The sequence below is a fragment of the Vipera berus genome (genome assembly GCF_964194415.1).
Source record: "Vipera berus genome assembly, chromosome: 9".
NCBI lineage: Eukaryota > Metazoa > Chordata > Lepidosauria > Squamata > Viperidae > Vipera > Vipera berus.
In genome coordinates, this window is record NC_138212.1 from 2,781,252 (window position 1) to 2,798,204 (window position 16,953).

At 46.9% G+C, this 16,953-nt stretch overlaps 1 protein-coding gene and 1 long non-coding RNA gene across 2 annotated transcripts in view; both read right to left on the bottom strand.

Annotated features, from left to right (window-relative positions):
- Positions 1–3,413, bottom strand: part of SLC8A2 (solute carrier family 8 member A2) — a gene marked incomplete at both ends in the record, with an annotated part of 28,944 nt that extends 25,531 nt beyond the window's left edge. Inside the window, one exon of the mRNA XM_081334330.1 lies at positions 1,609–3,413. Coding sequence (XP_081190456.1) covers positions 1,609–3,413 — 1,805 coding nt within the window. The remainder of the gene's footprint in view (positions 1–1,608) is intronic.
- An 8,681-nt stretch (positions 3,414–12,094) lies between these two features.
- On the bottom strand, positions 12,095–16,838 carry LOC308672015. Its single transcript, XR_014027330.1, has 3 exons — positions 16,778–16,838; positions 15,749–15,923; positions 12,095–12,173 (listed from the first exon to the last, which is right to left on the bottom strand). It is a non-coding gene; the product is annotated as an uncharacterized lncRNA (long non-coding RNA).
- Positions 16,839–16,953: the final 115 nt, after the last annotated feature.

Consider the following 16,953-nt stretch of genomic DNA (forward strand, 5'->3'; position numbering starts at 1 on the left):
AAGGAATGACTCCTTAATTTCCCCTTCTTTGTCAGCCGAGCCACGGAAGGCAGGCAGAGACACGCTGAAGCGCCAACTGTCCCTGAAAAGGCTCAGATGAAGAGCTACCCGTGCCTCTTCCACGGCTGCTGGACTGGGAGGGGGAGGCAAGAGAGACACGGGACTGGAGGCCAGGCCAGTCGTTTCCCAGAACGCTCCCAAAACAAACCCCAAGCTACCTTTGGGAGCTGCCTGTCTGCAAGGAAGGTGCTGATCTTCCCTCCAGACTCTCTGGAGAAGAGTCCCTGGGGGGGGGGAAAGCACTCTGGACGTGCTCCAAGACCGGGTCTTCCAGCCGAATGGAATCATTCGAGACAGGATGCCAAAGGGAAAGCGAATGAGGAAAACTAAGATAATTTTTTAAACATGGTTTGAAATGGTTGGGTTGTCCTGTTCTGCGCGTTGGGAGTAGGGAGTTCTCTCTTTCCGCCTTCAGGAGCCCGGCTCAAAGACCTCTAAAACTGGAATCCTGTTCTTCTGGGAGATGTTTGCCAAGTTCATCTCCTGGCACACCGCCCCCCCCTTTCCTGACCCTTCTGCTCCTGCCACATCGTCACCCCCCTTCTCGGCGACCCGAGGTCAGCTATTTCGGTTTGAAATGGCAGCCCAAAAGCAACTGAAGGAGGGTTAGGGTCTCCGCTTCCTCCACTCAGCTACTTTGGCTCGGCTCTCAGCCTTCTCAAACGTACCCCCACCCCCATTTTTTTGGACCTATTCCCAGAAAAGTGTTGGGGGGGAAGGGGGAGAAAAAGAAAGCAATTCTCAATTATTGCCTTAAATCACAAAGCGCCAGATTGGAAGGAAGCTTTGGCAAACCAAATTTCTTACCGGGGGGGGGGGGGGGAAATGAATTAAAATTGTAGCCTTATTCTCTATTGCTTACTTTTTCTAAGAAAACATTCTTTAGAGTGGGGGGGGGAGCATTGTGCAGGGCCTGGGGATAAAGTTTAGGCTGGATCTGGAAAGAGGTGATTTTCTTTTTAAAAAAAACACAAACAAACTGAATTTTTGAATGCCTTTGACGATCTACTGCTGCCTTAATCTCTCGCTCTCTCTTCTTTTTAAAAAAGAAAGAAAAATAGAAGAGAAACTTTGTAGCTCAGTGTTGAACTGTGGGGTCCTTGGTAGTTTTCTTACAGACATTGGATTACCCAATTAAATAATATATTCAGTGCTAAAAGGGAATGGGGTTTGTGGAAAGGAGGAGGAGGAGGAGGAGGAGGACGGTGGGGTCCTTGGTGCCCTCTGAGCTGGGTGGTTTTCTTGCAAGACCTTTCATGACCCAACTAGGGAACATCCTCAGTGCTAGAAGGGAGGGGGGTTATAAACGGAGAGCCAACTCTACTCCCTTCTAGCAGTTTAATCTGCTCTCCAGATTAAATTGTCTTCTCCTCCAGATGGACATCAAGGGAACAAATTCAGTTCAACTCAACTCAACTCAACCCATTCTCCTAGTGACCACCTGTTTGTATTATCGGGAATGTTATATCAAATATTCACCCAGGCTACATAATTTCTGCCTTCCGCTCAACACCACGATTAACCCACCCAGGCCCTCTGTTTACTTACACAGTTTCATCGTCCTTGAACTCCAGTTCCCCGCAGGAGTCCTCATAGTCCACACCCCCTCCTTGAGCAGTCCCCTCCACCGTCTGGTAGGGGACCATCACAGTCCCTCGGGCCCCTGAGCTCCGGGTGACCTTGATCTCCAGGGTCCCTTGGCACTCGCTGACCCTTAACAGTTTTTCCTGGAAAGCAAAAATGCCGGCATGGTCATCGTCCAGAATAGTCACGGTGGCCACCAGCGGGGCTACCAAGCGTCCCTTGGGGTGTTCGGCAGAGTCTGACTCAAACATGCCTTCCACGTCCCCCACCCGCAGGTTCAGAAGCCGGACGAAAAAATGTTCGTCTTCTTCAAAGATGTCGTCATCAATTATCCCGATCTTCAGCTCCTTCTGGGTCTCGCCAGGTTTGAAGATCAGGGTGCCCTCGCTGTACTCGTAATCGGAACCTGCCTTGGCCGAACCATCCTCGGTCTTGTAGTCTACGTAGAAGGTGTTGTAGGTGTCTCCACCTTGCTGGCAAGTCACGGTCAACGTGACCGAGCCACAGTTCTCCAAGCAGTGGTACATGAACGGCTCAAAGAAGATCTTGCTGTAGTTCTCCTCCACTTCTGCTTCTGAGGGCACCTCCAGAAGGTTGGTGGACTTCTTGGAGAATTCCGTGACGTGTTTCTTGAGGATGTTGCCCGCCCCGGTCATCATGCGCGTTGCTTGGATGCGGTAGAAAGCCCGGCTCTTCTGTTGATGCAGTAGGGCATAGTAGTTGGCGATCTCCACCAGCTGCTCCAGCTCTTTATCCGGGTGCTTCTGCTTGAGGTCTTTCAAGATCTGGATGACCTCTTTGCGACTCTCGTCCAGCTCTTTCTCCTCCTGGGTGACGACCGGAAGGGGAGCCACAGATGCTGCGCTACCATCCACGAAGACGCTCTCTCGGTGGTCATTGGCCACAAATCCTCCATCCATCTCAATGCCTTTGGGGAACTCCCCCTCGGTTCCAATGATGATGCCACTGCGAGGGTCTGCCCTATATCTCTTGTAGACGTACTTGTAGAACAACAGCCGTTTGTCGGCTATCCAGGCGAAGACAACACAGATCGGGAAGAAGACCAGGGTCAACAAGGCCTCCCATACTTCGACGATCCCCGGGGAGAAGACAGCCAAGATCAGGTACAACCAGATGTAGGCAAAGATGCTCCAGGAAGCGGTGACAAAGAAGACCCTCAAGTGCTTGATCTTGCGGCTCTCGCCATGGGGGATGACATAGACACAGATGGCGATGACCACGAACATGTTGAAGGCCGCGCTGCCCACAATAGTGCCAGGGCCCAGTTCTCCTGCCTGGAAGTTATGGCCGCAGACCTCGATGACAGACAAAAGGATTTCAGGAGCCGAGGAACCCAAAGCCATGAGGGTGAGGTTGGAGACCGTCTCATTCCAGATCCTCACGGTGCCAATGCTGGTCTCCCCATTGGCTTTGGTGATGGTGATCTCCTTCTCTTTGGAAGTGATGACTTCGATGGAGGCCATGAAGCGGTCCGCAATGATGGAGACCCCTAAGAACATGTACATCATGGCCACAAAGTAGACGATGGCCCGGGCAGCCTTGTCTCCAAAAGAAGGGTTGTCCGGCTGCCAAACCGGGAGGAGCACTCCTGGTTGACACTTAGTAAAACCTTCACAGGTGCCATTCGCTTCTGGGTCAAGTTCATTGGCACCCACCCAGGAGGCATTCCCAGCACAAAAGACCCCGGCCACCAAGATTTTGGTAAGAAAGGAAGAGGAGATCCTCGGCTGCCACCACGGAAACAGCATCCTTCTTGAGTAGTTAAGGGCCACAGGATCTGGGTGGGAGGAAAAGAAGAAGGGAGAAACATTAGCGTTCTTGGGGGCTGCCCTCCAGGGGTTAAGGCACCAGACTCGGAAGAAGGAGATGGTGAGTTCTAGTCCCACCTTAGACATGAAAGCCAACTGGGTGGCTTTGGGCCAATCACCAGGAGACTGGGAGTTCTAGTCCCGCCTTAGACATGAAAGCCAACTGGGTGACTTTGGGCCAATCACCAGGGGATGGTAAGTTCTAGTCCCCTCTTAGGCATGAAACCTGGCTGGGGTACTTTGGGCCAATCACCAGGAGACAGGGAGTTCTAGTCCCGCCTTAGGGATGAAAGATAACTGGGTGAATTTGGTCCAGTCCTTCTCTTTCAATCTGATGCACTTCACAGGGATGTTGTTGTGGGGAAAATAGGAGAAGGAAGGTATGGAGGATATGTTCACTGCTTTGATAAGACCACACTTGGAATATTGCATTCAGTTTGGGTTGTTTTGATACAAAAAAGACACCGGGACCCTAGAAATAGTGTAGAGAAGAGCAACAAAGATGATAAAGGGTCTGGGGGCTAAACCTTACAATGAACGGTTACAGGAACTGGGTATCTCAAGTCTAACGAAAAGAAGGACTGGGGGGGTGACGTGATAACAGCGTTCCGATATCTCTGGGGCTGCCCCAAAGAAGAGGGAGTCAAGCTGTTCTCCAACGCACCCGAAGGCCGGACAAGAAGCAACGGATGGAAACTAATCAAGGAGAGAAGCAACCTGGAACTAAGGAGAAACTTCCTGACAGTGAGGACAATTAACCAGTGGAACAACCTGCCTCCAGAGGTGGTGAATGCTCCAACACTGGAAGTTTTTAAGAGATTGGATAACCATCTGTCTGAAATAGTATAGGATCTCCTGCTTGAGCAGGCTTGAACTACTAGGAGATCTACAAAGTCCCGTCCAATCCTCCTGTTCTACGCTCTGAGTTCGAATCCTATCCTAGCAACATCCTGTGCATTGCTTTAGAGAAAGCATTATCCGAGCCTTGACCACCCTTTGCTTACTTTCTACCCAGCAAGTAAACAAATGAGTCATTTGCCCACTCAGATAACAAATTAGGAAGGGAAGGGGGAAGATGGTTATTTCTTAAACAAATCTGCTTTTAAAACAATTCCAGGAGGAAGACAATATTTAAAGAGCCATAGCAATAAATAGTGGTAAGCAGGGAGGCAAGAGAGACAGACAGCTTCACACTGTAATTTTAAAAGCCAAGGAACAATCTGCTACAGGAGTTTTTTGTGTGTTTTTGTTTCGTTTTTTTTAAAAAACCACAATGACGTTGTTGAGGAATTTGCCTACTTCTAGAAGGTGAGAAAAAAGCAAGGACAAAAGGAAGAAAAAGATGAAGGGAACAGGTAGAAGTGAGTGGTTTTAATCATCCCCATGTTTTGAACCAATTCTCAGAACATCAAATAGTGGCTGAAAGGAGAAAAGGACCAAGAAAAGTGACTGTTACCTTCCCTCCAAAGTGGTACCTATTAATCTACTCGCACGTGCATGCTTTCGAACGGCAAAATTTCTATGGAGATTCTGAATCTTCCAAATCGTAGTTGTCTCAAAGATGCTTCTTCAAAAGGCAAGAGGCTGAATAGTGGAGAAGAGAAGGATTTGCGTTCTTTGCAGTCACCTGAATGGAAGGATATAAATCCCTCCATTCTCCACCATTCCATCAGAACTGAAGAAGCTTCCTGGATGAGAAGCGAAACGACTTCAAGGGAAAAAAAAACACCCAAAGAAAATCCAGTTGCTTTTGGGATTCCTTGGGCCAACTTCTCTTAAAGAGGTTTGCCTTGAGGTAAGATGAGTGTCTGACAAATTTAATAAGCAAATCAAGAAATGAAATGAAACACTCAGCAATAGCAACAACTTCGGAGGCACTTTATCACCCATGCTGCAAAAATGTGAAGTAGAGAGATATACAGGTAGTCCTCTACTTACGACCCTAACGGAGCCCAAAATTTCCATCGCTCAACAAGGCAGTTGTTAAGAGAATTTTGCCCCATTTTACGACATGATCGTGGGGTGGGAGGGACAACTGTCAGAACTTTACAACCGGGTCTTAACTCCCCTTTTTCATGTAGGTTGTAACTTTATTTTTATTTTATTTTAAATAAATTAAATAAAATTCTGTTCTGTTCTGTTCTATTTTATATTTCTATTCTGTTCTGTAATTCTATTCTATTCTATTCTATTCTATTCTATATTGAACGTATTTGTCACCCATCTTGGAACGAAATGGCTCTAGGCAGCTTTGGAATGGTCGCTAAACAATCCGTCGTAAGTGGAGGACTATCTCAAGTCCTTGACTTGAGTGTCCTGTTAGCTCTGGACTATGGTGGCTCCATGCTCCACCACCAGCTCTCCTCTGGGGAGGGGAGAACCCCGCTTTGCCTGCTCTCAGCAGCTGCTGCCTCTTCTATTTTTCCAGCCCCCTCTCCGCTCTCTCCGAAAGAGCCGTTGACTCAGAGCTTCCTCCAGTGGAAAGCAGGCCGGTTGGGAAATCCCTCTGACAGCCACAGGGACCAGGTTCTGGACCGCCGGGACCTGAGTCGGGGTTTGCAAAGGGCGTCTGAGCTGGGCTGGCTAAGAAGAAGACCACCAAAAGAATCTAAGCTCATTCCAAAACCGAGAAATTGCCAGACTACACAATTACATCTGTCGGATTTAAGACTGCTTTTGAGCCACCTCTAGGAACATATATTGGGTATTAGTTTAATGAAGAGAAGGACTGGGGGGGGCATGATAGCGCTCTTCCAATATTTGAGGGTGTCAGAATCCATTTATATTTCATTTCTAACTCCCTCTCTGTGCAAACCCAAATCTCACCCCACCCCCCCTTAACTGGATTCTGCCTTCCCCAAGGAGGAAAGGGAAGACGGGGGAGTTTATTGCCCCATCTCTTTCCCTTAGATCACGGGGCGGCAACCTGCGGCTCCGGAGCCGCATGCGGCTCTTTGAGCCGTCTCCTGCGGCTCCCAGCCGCCCGGTGCACGCGCACCTCTTCGAACGGGCAGTGGTGCGCGCGCACCTCTCCAAATGGAGAGTGGCACCGCCCGTTTGGAGAGGTGCACGCACACCTCTCCGAATGGGCGGAGGTGTGCGCGCACCTCCCCAAACCTTTGGAGAGGTGCGCGCGCACCTCCGCGTGAACGGGCAGTGGCGCCGCTCTTTGAGAAAGCTGCCGCGGCACGTTTGCAGGCTGCCGAAAGCGGCAGCTCTGCAGACGGGCCGCGGCAGCTTTCCCAACAAGCGGCGCCGCTGCCCATTCCAAGAGGTGCGCGCGCACCTCTCCGAACGAGCGTAGGTGCGCGCGCACCTCCCCAAACCTTTGGAGAGGTGCGCGTGCACCTCCGCGCGAACGGGCAGCGGCGCCGCTCTTTGGGAAAGCTGTCGTGGCACGTTTGCAGGCTGCCGAAGGCGGTAGCTCTGCAAACGGGTCGTCGCCGTCGCGCAACCGGGAACCGGTTCCATCACACATTAAAAAAATGGCAACCGCGCGCGTCCGTGCATGCGCAAGAAAAAACCGGTTTGTGCATGCGCAAAACATTTTTTTGTGCATGCGCGTGCATAGACGCACGCACACGGCTCCCACTTTTTTTTATGTGTGATGGAACCGGTTCCCAGTGGCTCTTTTCCTTTTTCAGGTTGCCGACCCCTGCCTTAGATGTAACTTTTTGTTTATTCAGCCTGCCTGTCGGCCATCGCACAAGACCGATGGAAGAAACCCACTCGCTCTGAACTACGAGCAACTAAGAAACGGGGTGGGGAGGATTCTGGCTCTTGCCGGTGAAAGCAAATCCTCTCCCTCTCTGATTTACGAGCAAACAAGAAACGGGGTGGTGGTGGTGGGGAATTCTGGCTTGTATCTCTGGATGGAATGTGAAGGGGAGGAAGTAATTGTGTTGCGGATGGACTGATGGTTCTCACTTTCCCACGAGGGGTTTGACACCTGAGACCTGACTGATCCGGGACTGACCAAATGGACTGAGGGGTGGGGTTTTGCTCGGGGACACTTTAAAAATATTGACCTGTGAGGGGATTTTTCAGATCCTGTCTATTATATCCGCTATTACTATTCTATCCTCTTTTACTATGTCTTAGTCAAAGTTCCTGTTTGGACAATCTTGTCTCCAAGAGTTTTTCTTTCCTAAGACGTGGATTGGAGTGGGTTCTGACAGAGGGGGCTGCCCCAAAGAAGAGGGGTCCACCTATTTTCCAAAGCCCCTGAAGGCAGTACAAAAAACAACGGGTGGAAACTCATCAAGGAGAGAAGCAACTTGGAACTAAGGAGAAACTTCCTGACTGTTAGAACAGTTAATGATAGTCCTCGGCTTACATCAGTTCACTTCGTGACCGTTCGAAGTTACAACGGCACTGAAAAAAAGGGACTTATGGCCCTTTTTTACACCCTCACAGACCATTGCAGCATCCCCATGCTCATGTGATTTATGTGCGGATGCTTGACCCCTGACTCACATTTATGACGGTGGCTGCGTCATATGATCCGCTTCTGAGACCTCTTGACGAGCAAAGTCAATGGGGAAGCCGGATTCACTCAACAACTGGGTGACTAATTTAAGAACGGCAACGATGCCCTTAACAAATGTGGGGAGGAACGTCGTAAAATGGGGCAAAACTTGCTCAGCCAGATAAACCTGGGGCTCAGTTGTGGTCCTATGTTGAGGAGTACCTGTCATCAGTGGATCTGCTGTGGGTGCTCTGTCCCTGGAGGTTTTTAAGAGATTAGACAGCCATTTGTTCAGAATGGTGTAGAGTTTTTGCTTGAGCAGGGGGTTGGACTAGATGACCTCCGGGGTCCCTTCCCGCTCTGTCATTCTCTTATTCTTTCCACTCCTGCCAGTCCAACTATCTCAGGCAAAAGAGCGTCTCTCAGCTGCTGGCTCTTATTATCCCCCCCCCCCAAAAAAAATCACCTGCTGAAAAAGGTTCATCGAAATCCTCATTTTGCCCACCACCACGACAGGACAGAAGCCTGCGGGCGATTTTGCAAACGCCAAGGCAATGTGGCAAGCAGGGAAGCCACTGGATCCCTGGCTGTGTGATCTTTTCCGCCCGGTTAATTCTAAGCTTCCACAGGGCATTTTCACCCCTAAGTCTTTCCGCCCGTCTAGCCAAGGTTAGGATGATCTTCTGCAGAGGCTCAAATAACTTTTCTGGTGCCCCAGGGAGATTAACCTGCTGGAGCCAAAACCTTTTGCCTTTCTTTAAGAATCAGAACGTTGGCCTCAAAGATTAAGTCCCCGGTGATCTCTTCAACAGGGGTGGCTGTTATACTACCTCCTAGACAGAAATTACCGTAATTTTTTTTCTCTCCCTCTTCATGCTTTATCCTGTTTTGATTACTGTCATTGATAGCTGAATACTAATTTGATTTTAATAATGACCTGCTGGGTTTCCTTAAAGGGCAGAAGAGATTTAACAACATAAAATTAAACTAATGTCAAGCTGAAAGTTATTGTCTAGCTGCATATTCAATTTTATTCAAGTGCAGGATGTTTGGAAATTTTATGCTTCTTCTTCGTTATGTGTTTTGTTCTGTTTGGGTTTCCCTGTTCCTTGTTTGCTCTTTATCCCCCCCCCTTTTACAGTTCAATGGCACAAAATAAAAGGGGTGGGGGGTGGGGAAGAATGAAAGAACTGAGGTCATCTACTCCAGCCCTCTCTTCCTTGGTAGAGCTTTCTGGCCTGGACTGAGAGTATTAACTGGGGTTTTAATTGTGTTTTAATTGTAATTGGGGTTTTTATTTCAAGGTTAATGTAATCATTTTAATTGTTTTTAATTTTTGTAATTTGCTGTATTGTTTTTTAAAAAAAACCTTGTGAACCGCCCTGAGTCCTACGGGAGAAGGACGGTATATAAGTCTAATAAAATAAAATAAATAAATAAAATAAATAGAGAGAGAGGAATTGAATATAATGCTTAAATTGTTAATCTTGCAAAGCCATGCATATGTATAGTAGTCCTTGACCATTAAAAGTTACAGTGGCGCTGAAAAAAAAAGTAACCTAGGTCTGGTCCTCACATTTATGACCGTGGCCATATCCCCAAAGTCACATGATCAGAATTGGCAACATTGGCGCGCCGGATTTATGGAACCATCTTCCGGTTGAGCTCCGGATGGCGCCCGACCTTCGCTCCTTCCGGCGCGATCTAAAGACCTACCTGTTCGAACAAGCCGGCCTGGCCTGATGGCTGATGGGTTTGGGTTTTATTGCTTTTTATGTATTTTAACTTATTGTTATAGTTTTTGGGCATCTTGTTTAATCTCTTTTAACTTTTGTATTCTTGTTTTTAACATGTATTGCCCTGTTCACCGCCCTGAGTCCTTCGGGAGAAGGGCGGTATACAAATAAAATTATTATTATTATTATTATTATTATTATTATTATTATTATTATTATTATTATTATTATTATTATTATTATTATTATTATTATTATTATTATTATTATTATTATTATTATAACAGTTGAAAGCATTTCAGGATCTTGTGATCACCATTTGCCATTCGCCAAATAAATAAATAAATAAATAAATAAATAAATAAACTTTCCCAGCCGACTTCCGTCAAAGCAAAGTCAATGGGAAAAGCCGGATTCGCTGAACAGCCACAGCGATTCACAAAACAACTGGGATAAAAAGGTCGTAAGATCAGATGCAACCACCTTGCATATGTATCTCACATATTTTGCAAATGTATTTCACCTACATATTTTACATATTTTGTATACCTATTTCACCTACATATTTTACATATTTTGCATACGTATTTCACCTACATATTTTGCACATGTATTTCACCTACATATTTTACTTATTTTGCATATGTATTTCACCTACATATTTTGTACACGTATTTCACCTACATATTTTACATGTTTCGTATACATATTTATCCCCCTCTTTGAGGGGAGGTCGAGAAATATGAAATATAAATAAATAAAAAAGGGTGAGGCTTAGCTGAGATGGTGGGGGCCACTGGATTTTTTTTTACTTCTCTGCGGATACCCCTAATTGACCTGATTTTGTTTTTATATTTCCACTTTAGGAAAATCATATAGTCTCCCAACGGACAAGCAGAGTGGCTTCTGGCTGATCTGCCGACACAACTTTCAATGAAAGAAAGCCAAAGTACCCTTCTTCTTTGCAAAAAATAAAAATAAAAATAATGCAAAATATATCATTTCAAAGAACAAAAGACGCAAAACACTTTCTGGTGGGTCCAGTTCCCTTGGATTCACCCACCGACCACGTCACTAAAAAAAACAACTGAGTTGCAAGGTGCAACTAGGATCAGGCGTGTGTGTGTGTGTGTGTGCTTGTGTGTGTGTGTGTGTGTCTCCACCCTTTATAAAGTTTGCCTAGGCAAAACGTGGACCAGGAACGCCGCGTCTGTGAAAACCCATCTGCACCAGCTTTGGGAGACCAGCTTTTGCAATCACTGCTGTGCTCAACTCGTAGCAACGCCACTGTTCCCGTAGCAACCGAACTATAAAAAGGATGCTAAACTCAGGGATATAAAAAGAAGGAGAAGACTGAAGGACGCTCTTACAGAATAACAGAGTTGGGGGGGGACCTTGGAGGTCTTCTAGTCCAAACCCCTGCCCCCTGCTCAAGAAGGGGACCCTATACCTTTTCAGACAAACGGCTGTCCAGTCTCTTCTTAAAAACTTCCAGTGTTGGAGCGCTCACAGGTTCTGGAGGCAGGTTGTTCCACTGGTTAATTGTTCTCACTGTCGGGAAGTTTCTCCTTGATTCTTATTACTTGATTCTTATCTTTCTGCTCAGTGAGAGGGCCTCCTTTAAAAGCCAGGCGGGACCCCCTTTCCTTCGGAAGCCACGCCAGGCATGTGTTAATGGGCTGCTAGAAATCAGAGATATAGAATTGGCCGTTCTGCTCTTTCGATATCCTGCTCCAACAGCCCCGGATGAGACAGAGGTGCTCAAAGCAGCCTCTTTGTGATGTGACAAAGAGACCATCCTGAGTTTGGAATCCAGGGGTCTGAAGGCTAAATTGTATGATGAATAGCAAGAGACTTATATACTGCTTCACAGTGCTTTACAGCCCTAAGCAGTTTGCAGAGTCAGCATGTTGACCCCCAACAATCTGGGTCCTCATTTGATCAATCTCAGAAGGGTGGAAGGCTGAGTCAACCTTGAGCCGGTCAGGATCAAACTATTGGCAGTTGGCAGAGTTAGCCTGCAATACTGCATTCAAACCACTGGGAAGGAAGGAAGGAAGGAAGGAAGGAAGGAAGGAAGGAAGGAAGGAAGGAAGGAAGGAAGGAAGGAAGGGCACTTAGACTTATATACCGCTTCACAGTGCTTTACAGCCCTCTTTAAGCAGTTTGTAGAGTCAGCATGTTGCCCCCCAACAATCTGGGTCCTCATTTTACTGACCTCGGAAGGGTGGAAGGCTGAGTCAACCTTAAGCCAGTCAGGATCGAACCATTGGCAGTTGGCAGAGTTAGCCTGCAATACTTTATTCTGACCACTGTACCACCCTGGCTGAGGGAAGTAAGTTTTGCCTAACGGAGAGAAGATTTAGGGGAGACATGATAGTATCTTTCAATACTTGAAGAGCTGCCACATGAATCCATGTTCTCTGGCACATGTGGGTCAGACCATGTTGGTTTCGGCAGAAGTCTCCCATGGAGAACTGTCCAGCATTTCAGGAGCTGATGGGAGAAAGAAGCCTCTAGCCTTACTCGTTTCCAGGAAGGAGAAACCAGGACTTCTAGTTTCCAACATAAACATTCCTGTAATTAACATAATAGCCTCATTAAGTGTATCTGGGTGAAACACCAATTAAAAGATCCGGGAGTCTCGTTCAACCAGAGGACAACAATGGGTCTCGAATTAACATGTCTCCCCTTTCCGATTGAGGGTTTGCTACTTCTTAATAACTGCCTTAAGCTGCCTTCATGACTAACGCAGACACACACACACACACACACACACACACACACACACACACACAGAGCGGCACATTTAGGGCTGGAAAGCCAGATGGTGTGTGTCCCAATGTTAAAGCTGCAACCGACTCTTTTGAGGAAGGAGAGCGGGTCTGGCAGGCAGATTTTGGACAGGTGTAGGAGACGAAAACATGGTCCAACAGGTGGGGTCAAGGCAGACCTGTTTTAAGGGCCCGGCTGGAATTCTATTCGCTGGCTCCTGTCACCCCCTGATTGGTGGAAGTGAAGCTGCAGTACCACCCCACACCCAGCAAAAGGTGGGGGTGCTGTAGCGTATCCCAGAAGGGGCCTGCCATTCCCCTTTCTGGCTCTGAGCTCAGAGACAACAGCACTGAAAAGAAGCGAGTTATGACCGGTCCTCGCACTTATGACCATGCTTCCGACAAACAAGGTCATTGGGGGAAGCTGGATTCACTTAACCACCCTGTGATTCACTTAACAACTGCAGCAACTTGTTTAAGAACTGTGGCAAAAGAGGTTACAACATTGGGCATGTCTCTTAACCGTCTTGGTTAGCAACAGAAATTCTGGGCCTGAGTGTAGTCATAAGTCGAGGACAACCTGTACAAGCCCTTCTCCAAGAGCCTGAAAGAAACATCTCCATTGCTTTTTCACTTCAAGTAGGCTTATAGGATTCCCCCAGCCCCTAATAACCTGGCTCCAGGAGCAGCTCAAGACTTTTTGCTATCCTCCTCTTCCCCCCAAGATTTCTGACAGCCAAGGACCTGCCTCCTGATTGGCTGAGCACTGAGCCAATTCTAATCAGCATTGATTAGAACTCACCGTCTCCTGATGATTGGCTCAAAATCACCCAGTTGGCTTTCATGCCTAGATAGGACTAGGATTCACTAACACCTGGTGATTGGTCCAAAGTCACCCAGTTGGCTTCCATGCCTAGATAGGACTAGGATTCACTAACACCTGGTGATTGTTCCAAAGTCACCCAGTTGGCTTCCATGCCTAGATAGGACTAGGATTCACTAACACCTGGTGATTGGTCCAAAGTCACCCAGTTGGCTTCCATGCCTAGATAGGACTAGGATTCACTAACACCTGGTGATTGGTCCAAAGTCATCCAGCAGGCTTTCATGCCTAAAATGGGATTAGAACTCACAGTCTCCTAGTGATTGGTCCAAAGTCACCCAGTTGGCTTTCAGGCCTAATGGCAGGACCAGAATTCACAGATTCCTGGTGATTGATCCAAAACCATCCACTCAGCTTTCATGCTTGAGATAGAACTAGAACTCCCAGCCTCTCGGTTTCTAGCCCAACATTTTCCCCACTACACAGAGCTGACTGTCTCTTTATTTCTGTTCTAGGAAAATCTTCTTCTTTTGGAAAATAATGCCCAGAGATCCTTCCAAGTGAGGGAAGAGAGCAGAGGTAATAAGTCAAACAGCTTCCTCTTGATGTTTAGAAGTTCTTGCTGATGGATGGGCCAAAAATAAATACTAAAGTTTATTCTGGCCTTCCGGAAGAAAAAGTCTTTAGATTACGAATATTTTTTTCTCTCTTTTTGCAAATACGTGGGGATTAGCACACGTCTGAATTACTGCAAACCGGCAAGGCAAGGGAGAAGATTAGTCAAAATTAAACAGATCTTTTCTCATTAATTCACAGGTCAATAAATGCAGGTCAATAAAGCCTTATTAGAGAGGGGTGGGATTTAATACCCCCTTGAGAGCTGTGTGTTCTGAGCAGGAGAAATGCACCTTATTCCTAAGACAAAGCACAGGTGAGGCTGGTCTTAGGTGTGCTCCCGAGGAGGTACCGGCATCCTATGCTAAGGGACGGTGGTGGGCTCCAATTTAACGGTCCTGGCCCACATCATCTCTACCGCTAGAAACTGTTGCTAGGTACATCCTTTGGGGTCCACCCACTTTACGCAGCCGGCACTCTTGCACACACGTCTGCGTATAATCAGTGTGCAAATCACATCAGCAATAGAAGCATTGCTACTCTGGGGGGAGTGTTTTTTCCAACTTGGCAAGCTGGAGAAAGATGGACTTCAATTCCCAGAATTTCCCCAGCCAGCATGACCATGAACTTAAAATATGCGGACATTAATTCCCATGACTTAGACACGGAAGCCGGCTAGGTGAGTTTGGGCCAATCACCAGGAGACTGGGAGTCCTAGTCCCGCCTTAAGCATGGAAGTCAACTGGGTGAGTTTGGACCAATCACCAGGAGACTGGGAGTCCTAGTCCCGCCTTAAGCATGGAAGTCAACTGGGTGAGTTTGGGCCAATCACCAGTAGACTGGGAGTCCTAGTCCCGCCTTAAGCATGGAAGTCAACTGGGTGAGTTTGGACCAATCACCAGGAGATGGTGACTTCTAGTCCTGCCTAAGCAAATAAAAACTGATTGGGTGACTTTGGGCCAGTCACTGGGACGTGGTGAATTCTAGTTCTGCCTTAGCCGTGAAAGCCAGTTTGGAGATATTGGAACCGGGGGAGGGGGAATATGACTTGAAATGGAGGTCTTCTTTGCAGCAGCCCCTCAAATATTGGACGACTGCTATCATGTCGCCCTTAGCTCTTCTTTTCTCTAAACTACACATGACCAGTTCCTGCAACCGTTCTTCGTATGCATTAAAAGAGATGCTAGTTCAGAACTGCAGCTGTAGTAAGGTCAGAATTCCACTGTATATGAACAGATTTTAGACCAGAAGGTTTTCTTAGAGAAACTTAACTCATAGCCTCGCAGTTATCACCATGACAAAAATACAGCTTTAATCTGGACACCAGCCAGAATTGCCTCTTCTTTAGAGACTAGGATGGCAAATTGCAGTACTGGGGGAGGGGAGGGCGGGGCTCTGGGAACTTCTGCATATTTAAATTTTAAAATATCATTTATGTATACGATGTTGCACCTGCAAAGATGTTGTCCTATAAGAGGTTATAGGAATTAAAAGCAACAACAACAAAATAGAAAATCTGCATCCAGAATAGGCGACTCTGTTTCTGTTTCCTGGTGTTCCTCATTTTTTAATGAAATCTGTCCAAATACCCACAATTCAAGCTTTCTTTTTAAGGGTTTGCATTAACATTTAATAGACAGGTTACTTCAAACACAGGCATTTTGATTTGCAATTTTGTTAGGCTGTGCAGGTTTTTTCCTTTTTTCTTTTACTGAAACTTCACCCAAGCTAACGGAGATCTCATTTCCATAAATACATGCATATTTGGACAGACCATTCCTTATTCTAACCAGCGGTGTTATTTTTTAAAAAAAAATGAAATACCAATATTCGGAGAACGATGGATTTTGAATACGTACGGTTGGAAGATGCAAAATGGTGTAAGTTTGCATTCCAACGGGGGGGTCGGTGACTCCGTTTCCCCCTTTCCCTCAGCCCCATATAAGTTTCTGCAGCCTCTCCCGGGCTCCATTTAATCTCGGCTGCAAGAGATAAAATCGGACAGAATGTGCCTCCATGTCTCTTGCCTTTCAGCTGTGGAATAAGGTAGCAAATTAGATCAGAGGCAGCCCAGGGACAAATCACTATACCAGTTCATTCTGGGGTGCTGCCTATTCTCCTGGCCGAAGGTACTTGTACAGTTTATAGAAAGAGAGAAGCTGCAGGGCTTCTCAAAAGGGAGAATTTAACAAGCCATAGGAGGGGAGATGGAGAAAGCATGGGGCTTTCGCTGGGGAAAGAATGGCGGAGGGGGGGGGGTGTTTACAAAGACTGTACGACAGCAAGGTGGAGGGGGGAGGTAGGTGTCTTTTTTGATGGCAGAGAAAGGTGTGGAATATATTTCTTCAACATTTTGATGCTCGTGCATATCCATCTGGTTGTTTTTTTTTTTCCCCCGTAGCAGATTGGGACTTGTTATTAGGATATCTGCCTCTCCGGGTATAAGGTAGCTGGTGCAAAATTACTCACACCTGGCAGGGTTTGGTTTCCCCCATTGGGTGCAGAAAGCATCTGAGCGTCTTCCCAGATACTTTGGAGGTCCGGATTTAGAAGTGACTTTGAATGGGATTATCTCATCAAGTGGGTTGTGTTTTTATTATTTCATAAATAATTAGAGGCACTGAACATCTCTAATATGCCTTCCTCTCCTGTTTTCCCCACAACAATAACCCTGTGAGGTAGGTTGGGCTGAAGGAGTGATTGACCCAAAGTCACCCAGCTGGCTTTCATGCCTAAGGCAGAACTAGAACTAACCGACTCCTGGCGATTGGCCCAAAGTCACCCAGCTGGCTTTCGTGCCTAAGGCGGGACAAGAACTCACCGTCTCCTGGTGATTGGCCCAAAGTCAACCAGCTGGCTTTCGTGCCTAAGGCGGGACTAGAACTCACCGTCTCCTGGTGATTGGTCCAGAGTCTGATGCAGCCCAAATGGGGCAGAGATGAACATTCTGATCCCTGACACCATTTCTTGAGTTTAAGACAAATCTTTTTATTTCTGTTCCTCCTTTCCCCAGGATCATACGTTGTATTGTACAGGGGGTCCTCAACTTACAACAGTCTGCTTA